The sequence below is a fragment of the Dendrobates tinctorius genome, unplaced genomic scaffold, assembly GCF_039654945.1.
Source record: "Dendrobates tinctorius isolate UK_male_01 unplaced genomic scaffold, ASM3965494v1 ptg000020l, whole genome shotgun sequence".
NCBI lineage: Eukaryota > Metazoa > Chordata > Amphibia > Anura > Dendrobatidae > Dendrobates > Dendrobates tinctorius.
Genome location: NW_027361688.1, coordinates 16,543,162 through 16,567,486, shown reverse-complemented (window position 1 = coordinate 16,567,486; position 24,325 = coordinate 16,543,162). Strand labels below are relative to the sequence as shown.

The following is a 24,325-nucleotide window of genomic DNA, read 5'->3' as shown; positions in this document are numbered from 1 at the left end:
GTGCAATCTCAGCCATATTGAAGGTCATTAAACTTTCAGAGGCGACACCACAAATTAACGTGTTTTACCATTTCAATGCTGATTGGAGCCCAACTCTTTGACTCATTGATGAACATTTTTGGTCCGATTTTAATTTTACATGTTGGTGTGATGAGCCAACCTGGTCTTAGAATCTTAAGAAATATAACCAATTGCTGCATTTGAATAGAACTCATAGCTTTCTATGTAAACACGTCTATTTCTAGTCATATAAAGCGTATATAGAAGAAGTATTTTCTGTGGGTCAAAGTTACATTCACAGCAAAAACATCTGCTGCTTGAATTAAGGCGTAGAAACCTTAGACCGGGATGCTTTTAGAACAAGCTTCTCAAGATCCTTGCTGTAAGAAAAAGCGGGTACCCACAGGAATTTATCAGAAGGGAAAGTGAAACGTTTTGGGGGCTCCTAAACACCCAACACTTGTCGTTACTCTAAAATAGATGCCAAAGAGAATGTAGACCGTAGAGGTAAATTACAAACACCTTCATCAAGAAATGAACATTTTACCAAAAATGTAACGAGACTTCATAGGTTACAGTTAGCATTCTTTTCAACACAGAGGATCCAGGGGTGACTATAATGGGTTTAGGGGAGGTCCAAAAGGTCCTTTTGGGGCATTTGAGAAGACCAGTACTATTAAAAACCTCTGATAGTTGGTGGCCCAGTTGGAGATTTTGCAATCGGGTCCCTGAGCTTCAAGTTACACCAGTGGAGAGGACATATCTTCAAAATGGATGGTAGTCGGAAAGGGTTGGCTCAAGTGAGAGGTCATTATTTTGGGCCTCAGATTTCTTTGTGACTCCAGGTACCTAAAGTATATTCGGAGCTGAAGACATTGGGCTTCTTAGAGCAAAGGGGGCCAATATCCGATTGTAATGCTAGACTTACCAAATATGACATGAAGCCTGGTGTTTTATTTTCACTTCTCAGCCTTTTATAATGTTTGCTCTTATTCTTCACCTCCCTGTTTGGCAGTAATGCAGTTCCTCGGGGGAGGAGCTTTCTGAACAGGTTCTCACAATCTAAAAGTAGAGGAGAAGAGATCAAGCAGCACTAAGCCTCCCACCATTTCTAAGAATTCAAGTGCAGTCACATGGTGTGCAAACTCAAAGGCAGTCACATGGTGTGCTTCTACGCACTTTAATCTCACTGAGACCTAGAAGGGCAGTGGCCTGACTCCATCTGGAAATCGTGGAATTGAGTGTGTGCCATTAACAGCAATTATTATCTGTAACATACTGCCTAAACTTCTCTGCACTTGTTGGGATTGGTGATAACTCTTCTAAACCAGGTGAACATTTCTCCCATTGCAACTCCCCCAATATGATTGTTTGGTGTTGATTGGTCATCATGTCAGGCAGGATCCAAAGAAAGGCCTCCAGGGCCACTATATTTGTACTCTTGCTAGGTCCTGGAATACACTGACAAGCATAATATGCACAATACAGGAGTAGTGCAGTGATAAATTGGAACAGAAAATCTGGGAATACCTGTTTTGTAGATAGGTGGAGGTCCCAGAGGTGGGATGGGCATCTATCAGACACTTAAAGGGTTAAAATGTATGTTATACAAATCCATCTAATCAGAATCATTATAAAGACTAAACTCAAAGGATAGTACAAAATATTACACTTCCAAAAACAGAAAGTGTGTGTGTGTGTGTGGGGGGGGGGGGGCAAAAAAATGGAAGAGTGGGTGGAGCAAAAAAATAAAAAATGGGTGGGGAAAAAAGTGAGAGGAGCATTAACAATGTCTCTAAAATGGCCCAGTATAGCTAGTTACAAATTTACTCGATCATTAGATTTATAGGAGACCTAAAAAAGACTGGATACCAGGAAAGCAGAATTGGGAACTACAGCATATTTAACATTGTTGAGAAGAACTAGTTTATCTCTCCTCTGGTATCCTGAGAATTTTAGCCTCACCAATATTAGAAAAAAAAGTAAAAATAAGACCAAACCACAAATTGCATATTTTTTAGAAGGGAACAGCCATGGGTGTTTGTCATACGGCAATTAGGCATTTTGGCAATATGATTCACATCAGTTGGAAAACAACAGCCCCTTGTTTTTTTGGAAACAGGATGACCTCAAAAGGAAGGAACCAAGTGCCCAGCTGCTTGTGTAATCATTTCTCATTAGAGAAACCATGATCCTCCCCAATGGTTTTATGGTCACCACCCACTCGATTGGTGTTGGTGGAGTATCAATTATGTGACATAAATGGCAAAAAAAAAAGTCATTCTTCAAAAGAAATGGAATATTCATTTCCAAAAAAGTTACAGTGGTCAAAAAGTTAACCATTTTTCCAAGAAAATCCTAAATATGTCCAAAACTCATGGAGAAAAAAAAATCACTATCTATAAATGCGCCTCTTATGGGCCTCCGGATACAATGAATAGACATTTTACCCAGAATCTCTAAAAGATACTTAAAATTACCAACACCCTTTGTAGTATATCCATGTCTTTATCTAAGAAAGGGAGAATGTTATATCATGTTTGTTCATAATTCTGTATCAAAATAATTATAATACAGCCCAAATCACCGTATAAGACAGAACATGACTTATCCATTGGTTGTTTTATTTAAAGGACTTCATGAAACAATCTCTGAAAATAATATTACAGTCACATTCCTGACAGTTTTGCCCTGCTAGACATAGACTATGAGTAACGTTTCACAATACTCCGTATCTAATATTACAGGGCGGAGGAATCATAATGGTGGGACTGAGTATTATAAGATACATGATCAGAGCTTGGTCCTTTAAAGTGGACATGTAATAAGGTCTCGCTTCTCCCGAGTACTCAGTATTTTTCTTTTTTTAAATCCGCCATTCGGTTCCAGAGGTATAGCCCTTTTTATTCAGTGATAACTGGTATGGTCTTTACAGAGGGGGCGTGGCTCACATTTTAATTATTCAGAGTAGCCTAAAGACACACCCCCAAAGAACCATGTGAGCCCCGGCCCCTTGAAAAAAATCATAAATAGTAACGTGAAACAAAACTGCCCGTATCTCTGGAACCGTATGTTAGATTTCCACTAAAGAAAAGCCTGGAGTTTGTTTTTATCTGCATACCCATGATTCTTTGGCCATTTTTCCAACCCTTTGTCTTTTAACAAGACATTTTCATTGGTCGGAAGATCCTTGACACTTTTTATCAGCGGAAATAAGACTTTCCATGGCTACTTTTCCATTTACTAAGGTATTCAGCAATGCAATACACCTGTTATAAAATGTAATGAGATGACTCTGCGCACCCAGTCTAAGTCTGTACAGCAAAGGTGAAAAGTGATTTACAGGCACCAGCAAGTTTCCACTACTTGTTTGGTCCCGTTAAAATAAAAACACCTGTACTCCACTCCCATGCCATTCCAGTGTTATCAGCACATGCATTCCTGGGGCTCATGAGAGATTGTTATTTCACATGAGTCCTGCTCTCAATCAGAGCCAGTGTCGCTATCCCCGCCTTCAGATAAATCGAACATCAAGAGGAAGTCAGAGCAGCCGCAGTCCTGGTTTCTTGTTGATAATAATCAATACATCTGAAGGTGGGGACAAGGACATCAACACAGGATCCACCGATCACAATAGGTGTTTTCCTCTTCCAGCACAGTAATTTTTGCACACGCTCATTAGACACTTCAATTAATAACATTTGCTGCTAATGTACATGTCAATTTCCTGAAACAACAGGAAGATAGAATTTAAAAAAAAAGCCCGGTGGCCAGTATGGGAATTGCAAGATTTTCTATTTTTTATTTTTAATACAGACCGTTATATGGGGGGGGGGGGGGGGAGACTGCCAAAAATATTTTAAAAAATAAATTTAAAACAAAAACCTCATAATAGGTCATTTTTTAATGATGGCTATTAAATATATTTTAAAAACTTTCACATAAGTGTATATCCGTATCAGAACCTAGAATACAAAAATAAATGCTGAATTTCGGTCCTGCTGAAATGCATTTGATATCCTTTAAATACAGTGATTCTCACATCTAATAATACCCTGAAATGATAAGCGCTCATTCCATAGGGTATATTTAGATTACTATGGTTGTGAATACCGGCGCCGGACATCTTTAGGATCACAAATAGTATACAAGAAATCCCATTCATTTATAAAATATAATCTGTGGTTTTCTCTGTAGGCTGAAAGTTATCGGAGAAGGTGAGTCCTTAATGGCTCACAACTTCTACAGATAGTAGTAATACTATGTATAGAATGTTACTATAATTATTAGACAGCATTATAAAATAATCAGTATTTCTTCAGCTGGGGCAATTTTGTTCTCCACCCTAGCCATGTATCTAAGTACAAGGTAAAGTGGCTTCTTGGCACCCAACACTAACCCCCATGTTCCTTATCAATCAGAATGGACACCCACCATCAACATTACAATTCCGGGCTTCCTGCTGCTTTCTCTCTCCAATTTCCATCGGTCTTGAACCAATTCTCCATTCATCTATTTGCTAAAGTTCCTCTGGAAAAGGAGAGTCCAGGTCCTATGCATCTAAAAGCAAAGGAGATGGTACCAACCAGAGCGGGGACCACTTTCTCCAAGGACACCCTTGGAAGCTCCATGGCCAACCTCCATGGTACGGATGTAGAGATGAGCAAATCAATTCAATGTAAAATTAATTTTTAGGAATTCAGCTAATTTGAACAATATGTGATTCTCTTTGAGTCCATCCCCTAAATTGCATTTTACACTTGTTAATTCTCTGGACAGGCTTTGTCAAAATACCTTACAGCTATCACATTACGTGGTATGGCACAGCCATTCAGGAGGGACTATCATAGCCAGTATGAAAGCAGAAGCAGGAAATGCAGCAGCCATTTTGTAGTCAATCTGGACAGTGAGATGATGTCACAGCTCACTCATTAGCTATAGAGATAGGGAGAGAAAGATGTAAAACACTGAATAAATTTTAATGATGGATCTTTCTGTGACTAATCAATCAGTGGTTATTGCCTTTGTTAGATACTGAAATGTGAACACAGCCATTCTACACAATTTTTGTAATACAGTTGTCCTACCTTGCTACATCAAGTTTCTCTAATCCTAACTCCCTCTGGCTCCAGGGATGAAATACATTCTGTGTTGTTGTTTACTATGCAAGTATGTTATTTAGTCGATGATGAAAATGGCCAAGGAGACCTATGTGATGATACTGTTCTTATATCAGTCCTAAAATATACAGAAATAGGACAGATCTGATTTCACCCTTTTTCACTTTGGGAATTTAGTATACAGAATATTAAAACTTAAATAACATTACAGGGACATTTGGTACGAAGGACACAAGAGAATAGGAATTAATAAAAGCATCAAAGAAATAATTTATTGAAATGAGTTTTATGACAATATGTATACAAATTATTTACACGATAACTGCGTCAAAGTTAAAAAATTCTAAAAGTATAAATTATTTCTGAAATTACAACAGTAACTAACACTCCCACTTAAATAGAATATTTTCTTATGTAAAAAAACATTAAAAGTACAGGCACTTAGGAAAAACATTATTAGAAGGCTTCGGATTTCAATGACAATGAAGGCTGTCAATAATTATGCAGCTAAATGTTGTCAGCAAGTGAACAAACTAGACAAGGATCAGCCAAGCGTTGTCTGATCCGGAAAACCCAATAAAAGGAAAATTCCAATAATTTGGTGTAGACAGTTACTCAACTTTTGGAAAAATAGGGTGACAACCAATATGGACTTCATTCCAGCTACCGCATGAGTTGTCACCCACTGTTAATGGCATCCTGAATGACAAATTGGTCCAGTTATGTAGTGAGACATTTTCCCATTCTCTCCTAACACACCATGGCAAGATGTGTCCTTCAGAACCTCAAGCATACTTGGTTGATGCCAAGCTTTCCTAGAGATAGCAGCTCAATAAAAAATGTACATCTCAAGGACTTATGGTATGAGCAGGGTTGGACTGGCCCACCAGAGAACTGGAGAATCCTCTGGTGGGCCCTGGCTTCTCCTTCAGGAGAATTCATAGTGCAAACCTTGCAGATACTATTGGGTTCTTCAGTGGAGGAGGAAAGGTGGGCCATCAGAATCAAATCCTCCAGTGGGCCCAATGTTCTTCAGTCTGACACTGGCTATGAGTTGACTTTCGACTAAGTTTGTTCTAGTTTTTTTTTGTTTGAATCTACGATTCTTCAGAATATACAAGCAGCTTGAGATGAAATATGGCCTTGTAGGCAAAGTCTTATGCTAGCCATAGAATTGAAAAGATGTTGGAACACATACTTTAGCCAACCGGAGCCTCTCAACTCTATGACAACAGATGTTGAGGAAAAGAAGGACAACCCAGTTGGAAATCAACATCGTAATTCCCGTGAGGGATAAAATATTCTCTTCTCCCTACCAAACAGATATTTCTCTTGACTGCACCATAAAAATGCCAACCACGTGTATTTTTGGTGGCATCAAGATAAATATCTGGTTGACCAACACCTCTCTTGTATGTATGGTCAAGTGTAGATTGATAGATTTTGGGTTGTTTCCCTAAAAAAACAATAAGTACCTTTAGATAGCAGTATAGTCCTTCACGAATGGTAAAATCTGGACTTTGACATATGATGCCATCAAATATGTTCTTGGAAACATTAGAAGAATGACCAATTCTTTGTGGGTCGGGAGAATTGCCGGGCTTAAAGCCACACATTCACATTTGAGTAATGTCGGCTGCACCCATCGATATCGACAGATTTGGGTGATATTGTAATGTGTATGGGGCACTGGTCAACTGATTGTTCTGGCAGATGTCAATGGGGCATGTCCAGTTTTGGACTGCCAATTGCTTTGAGAGGTCTGTCGGTGGCTTTCTCATAAAGAACACAATAGCGCCTGGAAGAATGAGCGCTCTTGTGAATGGGAGAGATGGCCGAGATGGCAGTTGGCCGAATAATCGGCCAAAGCATCGTTCGTACAACAGCCATCCAGTATGTATGGTGGGCTTAAAAGGCACTGGCATCCAAACAGGCACCAAATAAAACTAATGGAGCTTCCTAGGATGAAACTTGCGCAAGTACCTTCAAAGAGAACGACGCAGCACCTCCAGATTACTCCTTATGCAGATATGGACTTATGTGCATAGTAAGTATCCGAGAGGAAGCCAAAATGGAAATGTGGCTTCAAGAACAGACCTTATTTATCAGGCTTTTGGGGTTGGACCATAATATGGCTGCCTACACACTATAAAGGTGCTTAAAGTTTTCACTACTAAAATCTTTTGGAAAAACATATATAAAACTAATATTTAAATTCCCAAAGTACAGTAAAAAAACAAAGCTAGCAGCTTTTTTCTTTTATGTTGTAGCAAAAAATCTAAAAGGCTGATTCGGTAACAGTAGTTAATATTCCTTATAAGTAGTTATACAGTACATCGTGTTAAATATTTCCAATAATCAGAAAAAAATAAATTATATTCCTATATAAAAAATTATTACAATGTTTATTTTTTTTTTTTCATTATATTATGGACTGTGGATTTTTAGTTTTCACATTCCTGCATTTACATCTGAATTTTTAGAAGTTGTGCTTTGTTTTTAATATTAATTTATGTTCTTCTGAGAATCAGGAACATAAGATTTCTCTTGGTCCAAAAAAAAAAAATCCTTCCATTTCCTTTACTTGCTTTAGTTTTAGGTCCTTCACCGTAAATACTGGGGGTCCATATTTGTAACAGCTTATCTTAAGTTTTTATTTTACGGATTCATTCTTCATTAATTATTCTCTTTCCTCACAAGAATGGTGTGTAGTAAACTTACATCGTTATAGCATTTCTAATGTTTTACGGCTGCTACAGAAAGATTGTATTCCCTTTAATCATTTTCACTTGGTCGGAACAAAGAAAAAGGGGAAAAAATTGAGAGGAAAGGAAAAAAAAAAAAGAAGGGGGGAAAAAAAAGAGAACAAGAGGAAAGGAAAAAAAGACAAGGAAATAAAAAAAAACAAGAGGAAAGGGAAAGAATAAGAGGAAAGAAAAAAAACTGAAGAGGAAAGGAAGTAAAAAAAACAAGAGAAAAAGAAAAAAGCAAGAGGAAAGGAAAAAAAAATCAAGGAAAGAAAAAACTAAGAGGATGAGGAAAAAAAACAGAAAAAAACAATAAGAGGTAAGAAAAAAAATGAGAAAAAATAGAAAGAACGAACAAGAGGAAAGGGGAAAAAGAAAAGAAAAAACAAGAGAAACAGGGAAAATCAGGAGAAAAGGGAAATTGAGAGGAAAAATTGAGAAAGAAAAGAAATCAAGAGAGGAAAAGTGAGTGAGATGGGAAAGCGAGTGAGAGAGGGGAAGTGAGTGAGAGAGGTTAAAGTCAGTGAGAAGGGAAAGGAGTGAGAATGGAAAGCGAGTGAAAAGGGAAAGTGAGTGAGAGAGGGGAAAGGGAGGGAGAATGGATGGCGAGTGAGAAGGGAAAGCGAGTGAGAGAGGGGAAAGGGAGTGAGAGGGGGAAACCGAGTGAGAGTGGGAAAACGAGTGCAAGAGGGGAAAGCAAGTGAGAAAGGGGAAAGCAAGTGAGAGAGGGGAAAGCGAGTGAGAGGGGAAAGCGAGAGAGAGAGGAAAGGTGGAAAGAGGGGAAAGCAAGTGAGACTCCCCTTTCTCCCCTGAAAGCGAGAAAGAGGGGAAAATGACAAGAAAGATGGTTGAATGAAAGGGGAAGAAAAATTAAAAAAGAAAGGTAGGAAAAAGTGAGAATGAATAAGGAAATATGGATTAGAGAAGGAAAAATACAGGAATACAGGAGGTAAGATAAAAGTAAAAAAGTGATGTGGAAAATAAGAAAAGAATAGATAAAAAGTAGAAAATGGAGCAGTTTCAGTGATAGCGAGCAACAAACGGTAAAACAAAAATTACAGAGAAACATCTATGGCTGTAAACGTAAACACTGTAAACAACATTTTCATTGTCTTCTTTTTCACTGTTGAGATTTTATATTTTTCATGTTCGCATGTCTTTTTGGTCAAAAACAACACGGTTGGCTAAATATATGGCAAATACTCCAAAAACAACAGAAGAGGCGATGTAGACTGTAACACTTTCCATCATTTGTACAAACATGCCCATGAAGAGGGACGGAAAGACCTGAGACAGGAGAAAGGTGCTGTCAAGAGTCGCAAAGTCAAGGCCGATCCCTCTCTTTGCGTAAAGGTTTTTACTAGAATTGTCATCTCGGTTGGCCACCTGGCTAGTGTTGTCTGTGGGGTAGTAGTCTTCAGATGGAGTGTATGTATCCATTTCTTCAGTTATACATATCATTTCTTCTTTATTGTGTCCTTTGTGCTTGTAGGTTCCATTTTGGTGGCTGCTCGGTATAATTGGTGAAAAGTTTACCGCTTCTTTGGTAAGAATTTTCTCTTTCTGGACGTTTGGCAGAGACGGTCTTGGCATAAATACCTACGGAGAAACACATCCTTATTATTCATGGTCACATTAATATATTCACATCTTATAAAGTCTTGCGGATTAAAAAAGAAATTTAGCTTTTGGTTCAAGTTGCAGATCTCAAGCTGCCCTTAGATATAAGATGTTGGTTTGACATTTCAAATTTGTAAATTCGGAAATATTTATGCCCAGATGTGTACATGTCCGAACTTCTTTCTTGGTCCGCGTTAAATATCAGAGCCATGTCCGATTTTGATCCAAGTGTCAGATCAAAATTGGCAATGCAAGTCTATGGGTCCTTGAAAAAAAATTGGACTGATTTCACTAATCAAAATTTGTCAGTTTTTCTCGTACGTGAGCAAAACGCACGTCTGAATGAAGCCTTACTATCTCCTCTGCACTTGTATTCCACCATTGCTAAGGTTATGGATGCAAGTGGTGGAGTAGTACCACGACCCCAGTTGGATTTGTCACCCTTTAGGTCAATTTTTTCACTTTTTCTACTCCACCATCTCTCAAACCTCTAATGCAGTTGACCACACCGCAGCTTGGATTGGTCTTGAGCTAAAGACGGCAACACAACAGGAACATTTTGCCCTCATTAAGGAAGAGTCAGACACCATATAATTCGGATAAGGATCACAACGCAATGCTCGGACTGGCTGTCGACTCTCCCGACGGGATCGTGATAGCATGTATTGCTATGCAGCTGTCATGCTCGGGTGGGAAGAGCAGCCGGCCGGTCCGAGACTGAGTTGCAATCCTCACCCGAGTTATACGGCCGTTTGACTCTTCCACAGATGAATTTTCAGATATATTTTTTCTATTGGTATACTTGGCTCATTCACACAAAAAAGATATTTCTCATTATACAAATATCTTTCCAGGCAACTGAAAAGCAAAAACTGCGCTTGTAGGCCAAGAAGCAACTAAAAATTCCAAATCCTGAAGACTAAAGAACTTGGTCAAAACAGGAAGACAGATTGCCAGTGGCTTTGAAAAGTGATTAGTTATAACATGCACACTGTAATAACCACTGTTTTTTTGGGTGGGATAATTAAAGGGGTTGTCTGGTCCAAATCAATAAATCTGCAGTCACTTGACTGCAGACTTATGAATCCCCCCAGCACACGCACTGTGAGCTGTGGGGATTCGCCGGTTTCAGACCTGGAACCAGATGGTATGTATGAGTTATACATACTCCCGGCCAGTGGGCGCAGCCTCATTCTCCATACACTTGTGTTGAGCGAGCCCGCAGCCCGCCTAGTGACATGGCTGACTAGAGGGTGTGGCCCAGCTCTACACTTGTAGGTTCCTGGTCCCAGGGGTGGATTCCTGAGACGGGAATAGCCCTTTATCACCACATATGGGCTTAAGGTCATGAAACCCAAATAAATTAGGAAATGGTCTAGTGGCTCTACTTAGGCTTCATAGGAGCAGTTTTTGTAAAGGTACTTCATTTTTCATTTAGATTCATCGTAATTCCCCCCCAAAAAAAACTTGGGTGATGGGTACAGAACCATTTAAGGTCTCAACACAGATTTAGTCCTAGGCTGGTTTTCCAACAATAAACTAATTATTACCACATTTTGACTTACTTCTTTCTCCTTGTGATAGAGACATATCAAGGTATATGGCAACGTCTGTAGGGTGGCGTAGGCAAATCCGGTTAACGAAGACATGAAGGTGACTATGAGGATGTTCTGCGACAGGCATATAATGAGGGCAGAAGAGGTGAAGGTGATCATACTGGACAGATACACTTTCCGAGACCCAAACTGCTTGGCGAGCTTGTTGATGATCATGGAGAAGAAGGTCGACGTTGCACACTGGAGGAAAAGGCCAAGACTTCCCATGCGAATCCCTGTGAGATAGTAAATGGTCAGCTTGAAGAAGCGATCTATTTCCGTAAGAAGGTCTATTTTTTGGGAGATTTTTTTTAACAGCTTATTTTAAGCTGCTTTTTAACAGATGTCATGCTGATAAATCTTTCCTAAGTTCCTATTTTATTATTCTACAACCTTATATTTTTTGTGGGAATAGGAAAATGTTGGACTAGTCATCCATAATTCCCATTGGTGAGTGAATTCCCGTTGGTGGGTGCCACAGACGTCCCTCATACAACATTTTCTAGACCAGAAGGTGGTTGGTCACTTAAAAACGGCTTACATGAAAGTGAGTCATTTCTGATCCCTTTAAAAATTAATAAAAATAATTTGAAGAAAAATGGCTTACTTCAAAAATCCCCAAGATTTCGTCTAGCAGGTTAAAAGGGACAGGAACGTTGGTACTTAAAAGGGTTTTCCAGTTTCCGATAACCTCCGCCGTCACTAGGCTGCAGTTTGATTCTCTGCCATTGCTTCTGGTATTTGTTATAGCCTGACGTGACATAAAAGGTGCTGCAGCCAATCAGTGATTGGTAGCAGCGCTGCTGATGCGACATGAGGACTGCAGACAATAACAGACACCAAAAGCTTAGGAGGAGATGAAGCTCTGGACCAGGGACCTCTGAATAGAGCAAAGTAAAACCCTTTAATTATCAGACCACTACTGTCAGCCTCTTCCCTGATTGATATGGCTGATAACAGGGACCGTGAGATTAAAAAATAACTAATAATGACCTGAGCCAATATTGGCTCCAAGACCTGTTTGACCATGGACGAAGCAGCCCGTATTTCCAAGTGGATACCGTCAGCAAGCAGGACCACCCATTGTCAGGAAACTTTAGGTTTGTGGTGATGCCTATGAAAGAATGGGCAATTCCAGATGATCACATCCTTCTTTTAGGTCGGTATGACTTTTCGTGAACTCGTCGGGGTGGAGAACGATTACTTTGGAGGAGTTTTCCAGCTCAATAATAAGTACTGAAATTTGCCTAAATTTGAAGCTGGTCCTCTTCATGTTTGTGTCCGATACAGGACAGCATTTCCTGGTGGATGATTCATGGCTTATTTTATTAGCTAAGCCAGACCCCTTCTCTGGCGTATACAAAAAGGGGGTTGGCTTTGTGTTTAAAATGTCCCACCAGCCAGAACCATTCAAACACAGCTCCAGTCACGCGCCTTGTCTTGGTTTTGGGCATAAACCGGAAGTGGACTTATCGGGAATAGGGCTTGTTTGTGGAAACTTTCAGACCTGAACTATATTAGTGAGATGCAGAATTACTATAGATAAGCAAGAATCCAGGGCTGCCTCCTACCTGCCGGCTTCTCCATCTCCTCTGTTGATTAACCGGCCTGACGCGACATCCAAGAAAGGCTGGCTAATCAAAAGAGGAGTTGGCGTTCCTGCCAGATAGGGCTACCATCCAGCGGCCTCGGAGTGCCAACCTTGCCGCTGGGTCAGCGTCCAGCTAATTTATTCGCTCCTCTCTAATAACTGCAAATTTAAGTAAAATTCTTTTAGCTAAGAATCCCTTAAATGTGAATTTAATGTAAAAAGTTTAATTATAAATTTAAGTTTAAATTTAAAAAATAATAACTAAAAACATGTCGGAGATCATCTATGGAAACAAATCACTTCTAGAAATACCACTAATCATTATAGCCCATAAGGGTATCCAGTGTGTGCCAGAATTAAGTGGACAGAGAGCGGCTTAACATTTGGCATAATTATACATATCCCTGGATAGTTCCCAGCTGTCCGTTTATAGTGCGTACTTAAAAAGATTGAGCCTGATGGAAATAGTCCATCAGTGGTATAACTAAAAAGGGTGAAGAGAAGAACCCAATGCTGCGCATCATAGCCCCGCCCCCCCTTCAAAAAAAAGACTGCAATACTAAATGGCAAGTGAGCATCAGGCCAAAAAGCTACATCTGTGCAATCTGTCACAAAAAGAATAGATTATAATAAACCAGATTGCCTTCCAACAGTCCCTTTTTTGGTGGGGCTGTCTAAAAAAAAAAGACACAAAACCCCCCCAAAGAGGTGGGGCTTGTCAAGATTTACATAAAATGGGGTGGGACTTAAAGGTGTTTCCTCCACAAACATAGTTAATTTCAATCAATAGATCTTGGAATAAAAATAAGTTCCACAATTGGACGTGTTAATAAAAAATGTTCCTGTGCTGAGATAATCTTATAAATGTGCCCCTGTAAAATGGATGTGTCTAAATGTGCAGGAACATGGTCCGATCAGACCAAAGCTCCTGGCCAGGGAGGACGCAAAAGAGAGTATACACACAGGACAGCATGCGATCACAGGTGATTCTTTCTATGAGGTAAAACATTATTTATAAACAGGTAGGGAAATGTTTTACCTCACAGAAAGCAGCATCTTCGATCTGATGTCGTCCTGTCTGTATACTTTTGCATCCTCCCCTGCTCAGGAGCTGTGGTACGTTCAGACCATGTTCCTGTACGGTCAGACACAGCCATTACACAGTACACAGCAGGGGCACATTTATAAGATTATCTCAGCACAGGAACATTTTTTATTAACACATTGAATAGTGGAACTTATTTTAATTCCAATATCTATTGACTAAATGTGCTTTAATTGTCCCAATAGTTGGAATTCGGACATTGTGGGGTATAGAACTGTATTGAAGAGCCCTATAAACACCATAAACATAAAATGTCCATACCTTCATCGTATCGAATTCTCGACTCGGTCCCGGGAGCAGCACTTGGAATACCCTTATATAGACCTTCACCAACAAAATCTGTGTAGAATAACATGAAAGACATAACAGCCATCCAGCTACATAACTGAGCCGCACACAGCTGTTTCATAACCGCCGGGATGCGACAGTAACTGTGATAAATCCTGGGGGTAAGGGACCAGCAAAGGCTCAACAAGCAAATAATTGGGTTGCATTTCCAAGAACGTAGCTTCCATTTTGGTATACAACATCCTCTGGTCAAGGACAGAGAGGTCACAGAAGGTTTGAGGTCCAAGGCTTGTTGGCCATGCCCATGTTCTTCTGCCGTCTTCATCGTTACAACGACGCTTATCACAAATATTACAGCCAATAATAGGAACAAGCACTCATCTTGTCCGCCAAGGTAAAGTGACATGTACGTATAATTCCAGTTAACCGAGGTCAGTAAATAGCCAATGCAACCACCAACGCTGATCATTAATGAGAACATGGCGAAGGCTTGACCACAATCTTCATTGTCATGGTAGAGGTCGGAGAGAAGAGCTTCTAGTGGGGTAAAGCAGACTTGTACACAACAGTCTAGTAATCCCACACCGAAAATCAGGAAAAAAATATGGACACTATTCCCACCGTAGGAAAAGTAGGAAGCCAAAGAGTCTGCATGAGGAATAATGAAGAGTGACAGGAGGACACCAAGGGATAGCAGCCAGATGAACGGGCGTCTCCCACCATAGTTACTTTGGCAATTGTCACTAGCTGATCCGATCAACGGTACAAGGATTAGTCCAAGGACAGGTCCAATACCTGAACGAGAAAATGTTGAAAAAATAATTACTGATCGACACACAAAACAAATTCCTGCCTAGTGATTACGGTAATTCTTCTAAATGGGTGGTCCTCTTAAAAAAGGGGGTCAATATACTTAAAATACAAAGCATTTATTAATCTACACTCAATTTGGGATGGTTTTTTTTTCAAAGTGATGGTCTTCAGAAAAAGCTTCACGATATATTACATTACTCTCATTAGCAGTCCCATATAGAATACATAGTCTGATCGTGTGGCCGGCAGCTATCACTCCCGAGGTCCAACTCCTCCATACACGGGAGCGCTCATTGTGTTCTCTACGAGAGTCGTGGCGGCCTATCTCTCCAAGAACAAAAGGATCAGCAGCCCAAAATTGGACATGCCGGATTCTTATCTCCACCGACACAGTCTGTTACTCTACACATTAGCCCATTGATATCAGAGATGAGCTGGACGATATCTGCAGATTCGTTCGATGTTAGTCTATTGTGTACGGAGAACCTTAACCCTTCAATAGGTGACCTTTACCCCTTCATTCGCATCACACAGAAATTGGCTTCCAAAAGTGAACCCTCTTCTAAATTGCTGTAGTTTGGTTGCTTGATTGGCTCATCACTTTACACTAAGTGATATCACTGGGTCTGGGGCCTTTCTCAGTCCAAGTATTTCTATATGCAGCCATAGACCTTCAAAGCTGTTGTCTCATCATCCCATACACACGAGTGCTCCATGTTTCCAATGAGGAAAGAACGAGCAGCTGCCAGACACCACTGATTTATTTCTCTTGATAACAAAAGGATTGTTAAAATTTAATATGTGTGGCCATTTTGGTTTTAGTCCTCTCAACATACACTGAATCAATGAGGGCTGAACATCTACACTTTTAGATGGGTCGGCCAAAACTGCAATAATCTTCAGATTTGGTTTAAATTAATCTAATGTGTACGACCACTTTATGGCTTCTGCCTTTGGAATCGTGAAGTTTGTACAGAAGAAGTCAATATTCATTTCCCATTACAGAACACTCAGTGATGCCTGAGGTCACGGTAGGACAACATATTTCAATTTAATGGTTAGTCTAATCGAAATTTTACCTCCACCTCTAAATAAAAAAAAGTAAAACAAAACCCACACTTTTAAAATTCTTAAACTGAAATACTTCACTTCCTTTCATTACGTCCAAAGCTGAGGTCTCCTCAAAGACACTTCTTATGCTCTTTTGGGCTTCTGTTAAATTACCGTAACAGACATCCAATACCACAAACCACAAGACTGAGACAAAGAGCGTTCTGATATACAAGTGACAATCATAATGAATTAAAATCTGGAGTCAGAGAATTGAGGAAAAGATTGGGACAGAGGTTATTACTACTACTCAAAGAAACATGACTTGAAACATGACTTACATTATTGTTGGGGGCTTTACTGGAAGCCATATGGCTCCACACTAAGATTTACAAGAATCGATTTAAAAACATACAATATAGAATAGAATATCGTGGTTGATTAATAGTACCTTACCTAAAACCATGGTCATGTACTGCTCTTCCACTCCTGCCTCCAACAGTAATGGTGGGACGTACGTGATCCCAGCTGCCACACAAATTTCAAGGCCACATGTCATGAAGTTTAACAGGACGAGATGCCACTGCAACCTGCAGGGCGTCATGTCTGAGGACCCTCTCTCTCCAGTGTCTAGAGCCGAATGTATAAAATCTCAAATGACCTTGTATGAGATGGAGAACTCTGAAGAGCGGTCTTTGAAGATGATGCCTCCCTTTGATCTTCTTGGGCCCCCATCCTCAATGACACTTGCTACAAAAGAAAGAAGTGCAAATAAGATGGTGATCACAATATACAGTATGGTGAAAGAAAAGATCAAGAATAAATATCAAACCAAACTTAGAGACGTCCCACCTGGGACAACGATCAAGGTTGCATCATGTATCTACATAACAGGATCTGTTGGTACCAGACTTTTGACAATTAGCATATGGCCTACCATATGCCAACTGCTGCAGTTTAGGTTTGAGGTACATTAAATAGTTGAAGAGGTTGACCAGATACCTATATTTTTTATACCTATCTATAAAAAAGCTATAAAATAATAAAAAGTAGTAATACGCATGCTACTGATTTTTCCCCACTCTTCTGTTGGTCTATGTTCTTTTTTCTTTATATTGACATGGACATGTAATTGCTACAGCCCATCATCCAAAGCACTAGTGACTAAAGTGGTGGTGGCATATTACCGCTGCAGTCAGTGACAGTTGCAGAGGTCACAAGTCCATGAAGACACCTGAACAGGAAGAATATAGTCTGGTGTGATACTGGGGAAGTGGGGTAACATTGATTCTTAATGTGTCCATTACTCCTTATATAAGGTATTCTACAGAATTTCTGACAGTGTCAGTTGCAGAGGTCACATTTCCATGAACGCAAAGCGGGAAGAACATAGTCTAGTAGGAGATTTGTGGAATGGAGTGAAGGAGATTGGAAAATGTGATTATTAGAGTTGAGCGACTTTGGTCGGATCGGGTTTCGTGAAACCCGAATGAAACAAAATAAGTTTCAGATGAAACTCGTCCGACTAGAGCAAAGCAAAGTCGGAGTTTCGTCCGAAACCCGACCCCAATGCAAGTCAATGGGAAATAAAAGTCGGACGAAACTCCGACTTTTTTTGCTCTAGTCGGACGAGTTTCATCTGAAACTTATTTTGTTTCATTCGGGTTTCACGAAACCCGATCCGACCAAAGTCGCTCAACTCTAGTGATTATTACTTCTTTTACAATTATATACCATTTTTAGGAGTTTTTGACAGAAATTGTCTGCATGGAAAACTCCTTTAAAGAGACTTGCCAGGACTCTTCTTAGAAGATCTATCCTGTACAACTACTGTAGGCCCCACTTCTAGGACCTTCGCGGTTTGCTGAATGAAGAAGACAAGATACAGGGCTTGTGTCACGGTTGCACTGTTCGTGGAAGCCTGGCAGCTGTTAATAGAGCTTCCACAGACGGACTTAGCCCAATCCAATCCATTTACCAAATTCCTGTGGTTGCTCTGGCCTTCATTATTGTATAGGGATCTGGACTCCCACAGAGGCCCCAGGGCTGATGCTATAGTCAGCTGCTGACCAGTGGAGTAAATTGAAGGCAAGAAGGGTCACCATGCAGGGTCAATGCCAAGAGGTCACGTCAGGGACAAAATCAGAAAAAAAAGCTTATGGTCAAAATTCAAGTTGAGGTTATGAAATTTGAGAAATCAAGACAACACAAGAGCAAGGACTAGAGCTACAAGCCAGGTAAGCAGAACTAATTGACTGGCAGTGGAAGTCAGAGACCCAGGGGTTTAAATAGCAGAGAGCACCATCAAGGGCTCTCAGAAAAGAGTAATCAAAACCAAACAATTAACCTCATAACTCAATGATCTTGCAACACCAAAAGTTCCAGGAATAAAATAGGACTGTCACATGTCAGCCGCAACAAAGGCGCAGAGTCGCCTGTTGGCCGAAACAGGAGTGAAAGGATTCAGCATAGATGTTACATTGTTCTATGAGGAAAACACTCATTTTTGTGTAGATCCCAGTGACCGTGACCAGCTGATATCACGGAAATGTAGTATTAATTAAATGGGTTACCATGTCATTTATGGTTCTGAAGGGAAACTTCTCTTTCCTCAGGCTAGCAGATGAGGAATTTGGAGCAAGGGAACCTATAGGGCAAAGGAATTGGGTTCTTCTAATCGGACCACCTAATTAATGGAAGGGTGTCTGGAAAACTAGCTTCATTTACATATTTTACACTATTAACTTATGTTTATGGCCATCTTTACATTCTGATAAGTTCCATCAAGTTTGTGCTTAACAGCAAGAGATACAGTAGGTGATTGAACTAGAAGGACCATGGACATCTGTAGATCCATATACAGTAAGGATATACAGCTGTCCATGGGCCTTCAAGTTGAGGGAACCTGACCATAGATGTAGCAATACCGTGGAATAAAAAAAATGACTCCAATCAATTCTGATAATCTTCTGTAGGCATCTACCTTTACTGATATTGTAAAGAAATATATAATATTTCTTGGGTATGATGGCCAATGTTCATCCTTCTCCTCATGTCGGGACAAATGCGAGGCATAATCATATTCAATGTCTGAGATACTTGGCCTACAAACCTTCATTTACCACCCACCTACAACAATGGCAGAGGCAGAGAGAATGAGTTTGAGACTCTATATTAACCACCGAATCTCATAAATGCCCTTCTATATACATAATTGCCTTATAACGTTTTCATTTCCGTCTGGATGTCCCCGAATCCCACAATCCACCGCGACGGCCGGAAGTACGCCGAACGCCATATTGAAATACCCAAGTAAGGGGTATTTCAATATTTCACCCGCTGGTGCTACCAGGCCCTTCCACAGTACCACCAGTGGGACGCCGCTGGGACCCCCCCATCGCCGCCGGACCCCCGCCGCCGCCGGCCCGCCACCTCCGTCACAGCCGTCAGGAAAGTCAGCGGCTTGCGGCCTGTGCACAGGCCGCAAGCCGTGGATTTGTCTGCTGGTTGGCCGCCGCCAGGACCCCACCCGCCGCTGGAGCCACCACGGCTGGCCACCCCGCCCGACCCGCCGCTGCCTGCCCACCCACCTCCATCACAGCCGGTAGGAAAGTCCGCAGCTTGCGGCCTGTGCACAGGCCGCAAGCCGCAGACTTTCCTGCTGGCTGGCCGCCGCCAGGACACCACCCGCCGCTGGACCTGCCGCCGCAGAACCCCCCACCGCTGCCACTGGCCACCCCGCCGGACCTGAACACCGCCGCTGCCGGCCACCCCGCCGGACCTTCCCTCCCAGACCCGCCGCTACCTGCCCACCTGTCACAGCCGGCAGGAAACACCGTGGCTTGCGGCCTGTGCACAGGCCGCAAGCCGCGGACTTTCCTGCCGGTTGGCTGCCGCCAGGACACCACCCGCCGCTGGACCTGCTGGCACTGAACCAGCCGCTGCTGGCCACCCCACCGGACCCGAAAACCGGCGCCACCGCTGGACCCGCCGCTGCTGGCCACCCCGTCGGCCCCCCCGGACCCACAGCCCCCCTCCCCAGACCCGCCGCTGCCTGCCCACCCACCTCCGTCACAGCCGGCAGGAAACACCGCGGCTTGCGGCCTGTGCTGGAGATGGGGTGCACGCTTGGGGACGACAGATTCTCAGTGCGGCAAAGCCTGCCCCCATCAGGGCGTCACCGCCGTCCAGATGCGATAGCATCGGGCCTCCATCTAGTAGATAATAACTATCAGTTGTACATAAATTTGTTTTTCCTGCTTCCCCACTAACGTTTTTTCCTTGGGCGTATAGGACCATCCCCTCTGATCTAGAACTCAACAAAGCCTCGTTTTCAGACTCGTCCTGATCCTGTAAAATGACTCCCAGGAGGCGAATGGTTAAAAATCATCACTCAGTCCGCAGGAAAGACGTTACACTCTGTACCCGACTTGTCTTACACATGTGAGTGAAAATACTCCAGGAATGTACAAGGTCTAGCGATACACCACGGAATGAAGAAAACTAAAAGAAGTCTTTTTTTTTTTTTTAGCTGAATTCATAGCCAAGTCTATTTGCAATCCGGTTGAATGCAATCTATTGCTCCCTGTTATCAGCCATCTCAGGCTGGTCAGTTTGTACAAAACTTTAGTATCGATACCAGCAACTCTCCATATGTGTCAACCACAGCTTCCCATGAAGTGCAAATTCCAGAGCCCCATTTACAAATTACTAATTCATAGAGAATAGAAGTTGCTGATTGCTAGATTCCCATCATTAGGACCCCCAATGATCACAAGACCAAGGTTCCTTCACCACAATTTGATTGGATTGGCGGTTTAGCATGCATGGTGTCACTCCAAAGTCTGACATTGATGGAGATGGCTGACCTCTGTGCTCCGATACTTACCAACAATTGGGTAATTTAAGAACCACCACCACGATGACCAGGAGTGCCCCATAAATGGTCACATTTGGGCGTAGTTTTCTAAACTCTGCTCCTTTTGTGATCGGATTCAAGGGGTTTTCCGGGCAAAACCGGGATTGTTCTTTATCTGGTGTAAATGCTGCCGTGTTCAAGGGTGGACATTCCTTTTAAGACATAACATATCCCTTATGCTGTCTGTCTGGTTGTAGTAGCACCATGACATCTGAAGTCAGAAAAAAGTCCTTCTCCGTGGTGTTAATGTTGTTTTTATGTGGTTGGTTTGTGAGTAATCGCTTCAAGTTGGCCATGGATAGAAGCCAAAGTTCTGATGTCAATGATTGCTACAGGACATTACTGTATTTCTTGGTTCCCTCCAGCCAATGCGTCTCTACTGGTGTGGAGCAATTGACTGGAGTATTTAAAAGTCATTAGGGTCAAAGACTTTAGAAACCGCAACAGAAGCAAATTGCAAGCGTGGAAAGGTGGAGACATCTCTATGATATGGAAAAAAAACGTACATGCAATCTTTAAAAAGCGACCACCACCTTCAGTTACCATTCTTTAAAAATCTGATTAAAGCAGTTTTCCGGGTGTTCACTAAATTTCTACAATGATTCCTGTGCATAATGTCCACTGGCAGAATTACTCCCACTGACAATTTGCAAACTGGCAGTCATGTGCCCACTAGATTTTCATCCAGTTCTCTCAATGTTCTTCTCTCAATGTAGGTGTTTTGGGGGCTTCAAACTTTATATGGATAGGATGTGAGGGCATCATTCTGTGTGTGGAGGGACTGTGAAGGGATCATACTGAGAGTGGAAAGGCTGTGGGCCATCATACTGTGTGTGGAGTGGCTGTGGGCCATCATACTGTGTGTGGAAAGGCTGTGGGCCATCATACTGTGTGTGGAAAGGCTGTGGGCCATCATACTGTGTGTGGAAAGGCTGTGGGGCCATCATACTGTGTGTGGAAAGGCTGTGGGCCATCATACTGTGTGTGGAAAGGCTGTGGGGCCATCATACTGTGTGTGGAAAGGCTGTGGGCCATCATACTGTGTGTGGAAAGGCTGTGGGCCATCATACTGTGTGTGGAAAGGCTGTGGGGCCATCATACTGTGTGTGGAGTGACTGTGGGCCATCATACTGTGTGTGGAAAGGCTGTGGGCCATCATACTGTGTGTGGAGTGGCTGTGGGGCCATCATACTGTGTGTGGAGTGACTGTGGGCCATCATACTGTGTGTGGAAAGGCTGTGGGCCATCATACTGTGTGTGGAAAGGCTGTGGGCCATCATACTGTGTGTGGAAAGGCTGTGGGGCCATCATACTGTGTGTGGAAAGGCTGTGGGCCATCATACTGTGTGTGGAAAGGCTGTGGGCCATCATACTGTGTGTGGAAAGGCTGTGGGGCCATCATACTGTGTGTGGAGTGACTGTGGGCCATCATACTGTGTGTGGAAAGGCTGTGGGGCCATCATACTGTGTGTGGAGTGGCTGTGGGCCATCATACTGTGTGTGGAGTGGCTGTGGGGCCATCATACTGTGTGTGGAAAGGCTGTGGGCCATCATACTGTGTGTGGAAAGGCTGTGGGTCATCATACTGTGTGTGGAGTGGCTGTGGGGCCATCATACTGTGTGTGGAAAGGCTGTGGGCCATCATACTGTGTGTGGAAAGGCTGTGGGGCCATCATACTGTGTGTGGAAAGGCTGTGGGCCATCATACTGTGTGTGGAAAGGCTGTGGGCCATCATACTGTGTGTGGAAAGGCTGTGGGCCATCATACTGTGTGTGGAAAGGCTGTGGGGCCATCATACTGTGTGTGGAAAGGCTGTGGGCCATCATACTGTGTGTGGAAAGGCTGTGGGCCATCATACTGTGTGTGGAAAGGCTGTGGGACATCATACTGTGTGTGGAAAGGCTGTGGGACATCATACTGTGTGTGGAAAGGCTGTGGGCCATCATACTGTGTGTGGAAAGGCTGTGGGCCATCATACTGTGTGTGGAAAGGCTGTGGGCCATCATACTGTGTGTGGAAAGGCTGTGGGCCATCATACTGTGTGTGTTGAGTGGCTGTGGGCCATCATACTGTGTGTGGAAAGGCTGTGGGCCATCATACTGTGTGGAGAGGCTGTGAAATCATCATACTGTGTGTGGATGGGGCTGTAAGAGTTTTATACTGTGTCTGGAGGGGCTTAAGGGGAATCATACTCTGCGTGGAGAAGCTGTGTAGCATCATACTGTGTGTGGTGGCTGTGGATGCATCATAATGTAGCTGGATGGGGCTGTGAGGGCATCATACTATGGGCAGCATGGTGGAGTCCTGGGTTCAAATCTCACCAAGGACAAGCATCCATGTTTGCGTGGGGTTTCTCCGGGTTCTCCGGTTTCCTCCCACATTCCAAAGACATACTGATAGGGAATTTAGATTGTGAGCCCCATCAGGGACAGTGATGATAATGTCTGTACATTGCTGCGGAATATGTTAGCGCTATATAAAAATAAAGATTATTATTATTATGGCTGGATGGGTACTGTAAGAACATCATACTGTGTGTGGAGCTCCCAAAGTGCTCCCCACACACAGTATGATGTCCCCACAGCACATTCCCTTTCGTACAGTATGATGCCCTCATAGCACTGTGAAAAATGATTTTAAATAAATTAGCTTGTTGATGATATTCTAATTTTGTGAGAAGCACCTGTAGTTTGTAAACTGGAACTTTTTTCAAGTCCAAACATAAAATCTATTACAAACCTGTAGCAGACTGTTGTTGGCAGTTCCTACAACTCCCTTTTAAACAAATCCAATTAGTAAAACCATAAAAGATGTTGATCACAATCACAAATCATATAAGTGGCTCCGAGGATGGAATTTATATTCAATATCTTCTTATATTGTAAAATTCTAAAATTCCTTTAGTCTGGCATCTGATAATCCAAGAAAGCTGGATACTCAGCACGAGATTTCAATATACCCGTACTATGATATATATCTCATGGACCTGCCTGCACTCCAAGATCACCATAACCATAAAGAACCAGTATTTGCATGGTGCCCAGTGTGATCCGATTACTGTCAGTCGTTCCTACACTGACCCCATACTCACATGTCCAGCTCCAGGGAATGAATGGTGCTCTAAAATTTAATAATTTTCCCAAGCTCTTGGTTGTTTTTTTCCTGAGCTCAGACGACCCGAATCATAGTATTTTCCCATCACATCTACCTCTCACCGGCTGCTGAGGGGAAACAGACAATGTCTCATTGTATCTCCCGAGCCGGCCATGTACTTTCATTACAGGCTAGGAGACAGGATTGGAACGTCTGGGAAATACATAGATCCTTATTTCCATGACTTAATCCCCTTCCCGAGCAGGATGGACAGAAATACTATAACTGTATCCAACAATACACTTGAAGGTCCATTGGCCCTGCCATCTTGTTTTTTTGGGGCAATTTATGGGGGCATCATACCAAATATTAAAATGAGTCCCT

At 42.2% G+C, this 24,325-nt stretch overlaps 1 protein-coding gene and 1 long non-coding RNA gene across 2 annotated transcripts in view; one reads left to right on the top strand and one right to left on the bottom strand.

Annotated features, from left to right (window-relative positions):
- Window positions 1-11,205, top strand: part of LOC141083499 (uncharacterized) — a 70,213-nt gene extending 59,008 nt beyond the window's left edge. Inside the window, exons 3-4 of the long non-coding RNA XR_012230734.1 lie at window positions 9,360-9,413; window positions 11,072-11,205. This is a non-coding gene — a long non-coding RNA (uncharacterized lncRNA). The remainder of the gene's footprint in view (window positions 1-9,359; window positions 9,414-11,071) is intronic.
- LOC141083497 (solute carrier family 45 member 3-like) overlaps window positions 8,505-24,325 on the bottom strand; it is a 38,366-nt gene continuing 22,545 nt past the window's right edge. The window contains exons 2-5 of the mRNA XM_073567794.1: window positions 16,386-16,679; window positions 14,040-14,861; window positions 11,053-11,318; window positions 8,505-9,466 (exon numbers count right to left, since the gene is read on the bottom strand). Of these exons, the coding sequence (XP_073423895.1) occupies window positions 9,011-9,466; window positions 11,053-11,318; window positions 14,040-14,861; window positions 16,386-16,533 (1,692 nt within the window). The 5' untranslated portion in view covers window positions 16,534-16,679 and the 3' untranslated portion in view covers window positions 8,505-9,010. The remainder of the gene's footprint in view (window positions 9,467-11,052; window positions 11,319-14,039; window positions 14,862-16,385; window positions 16,680-24,325) is intronic.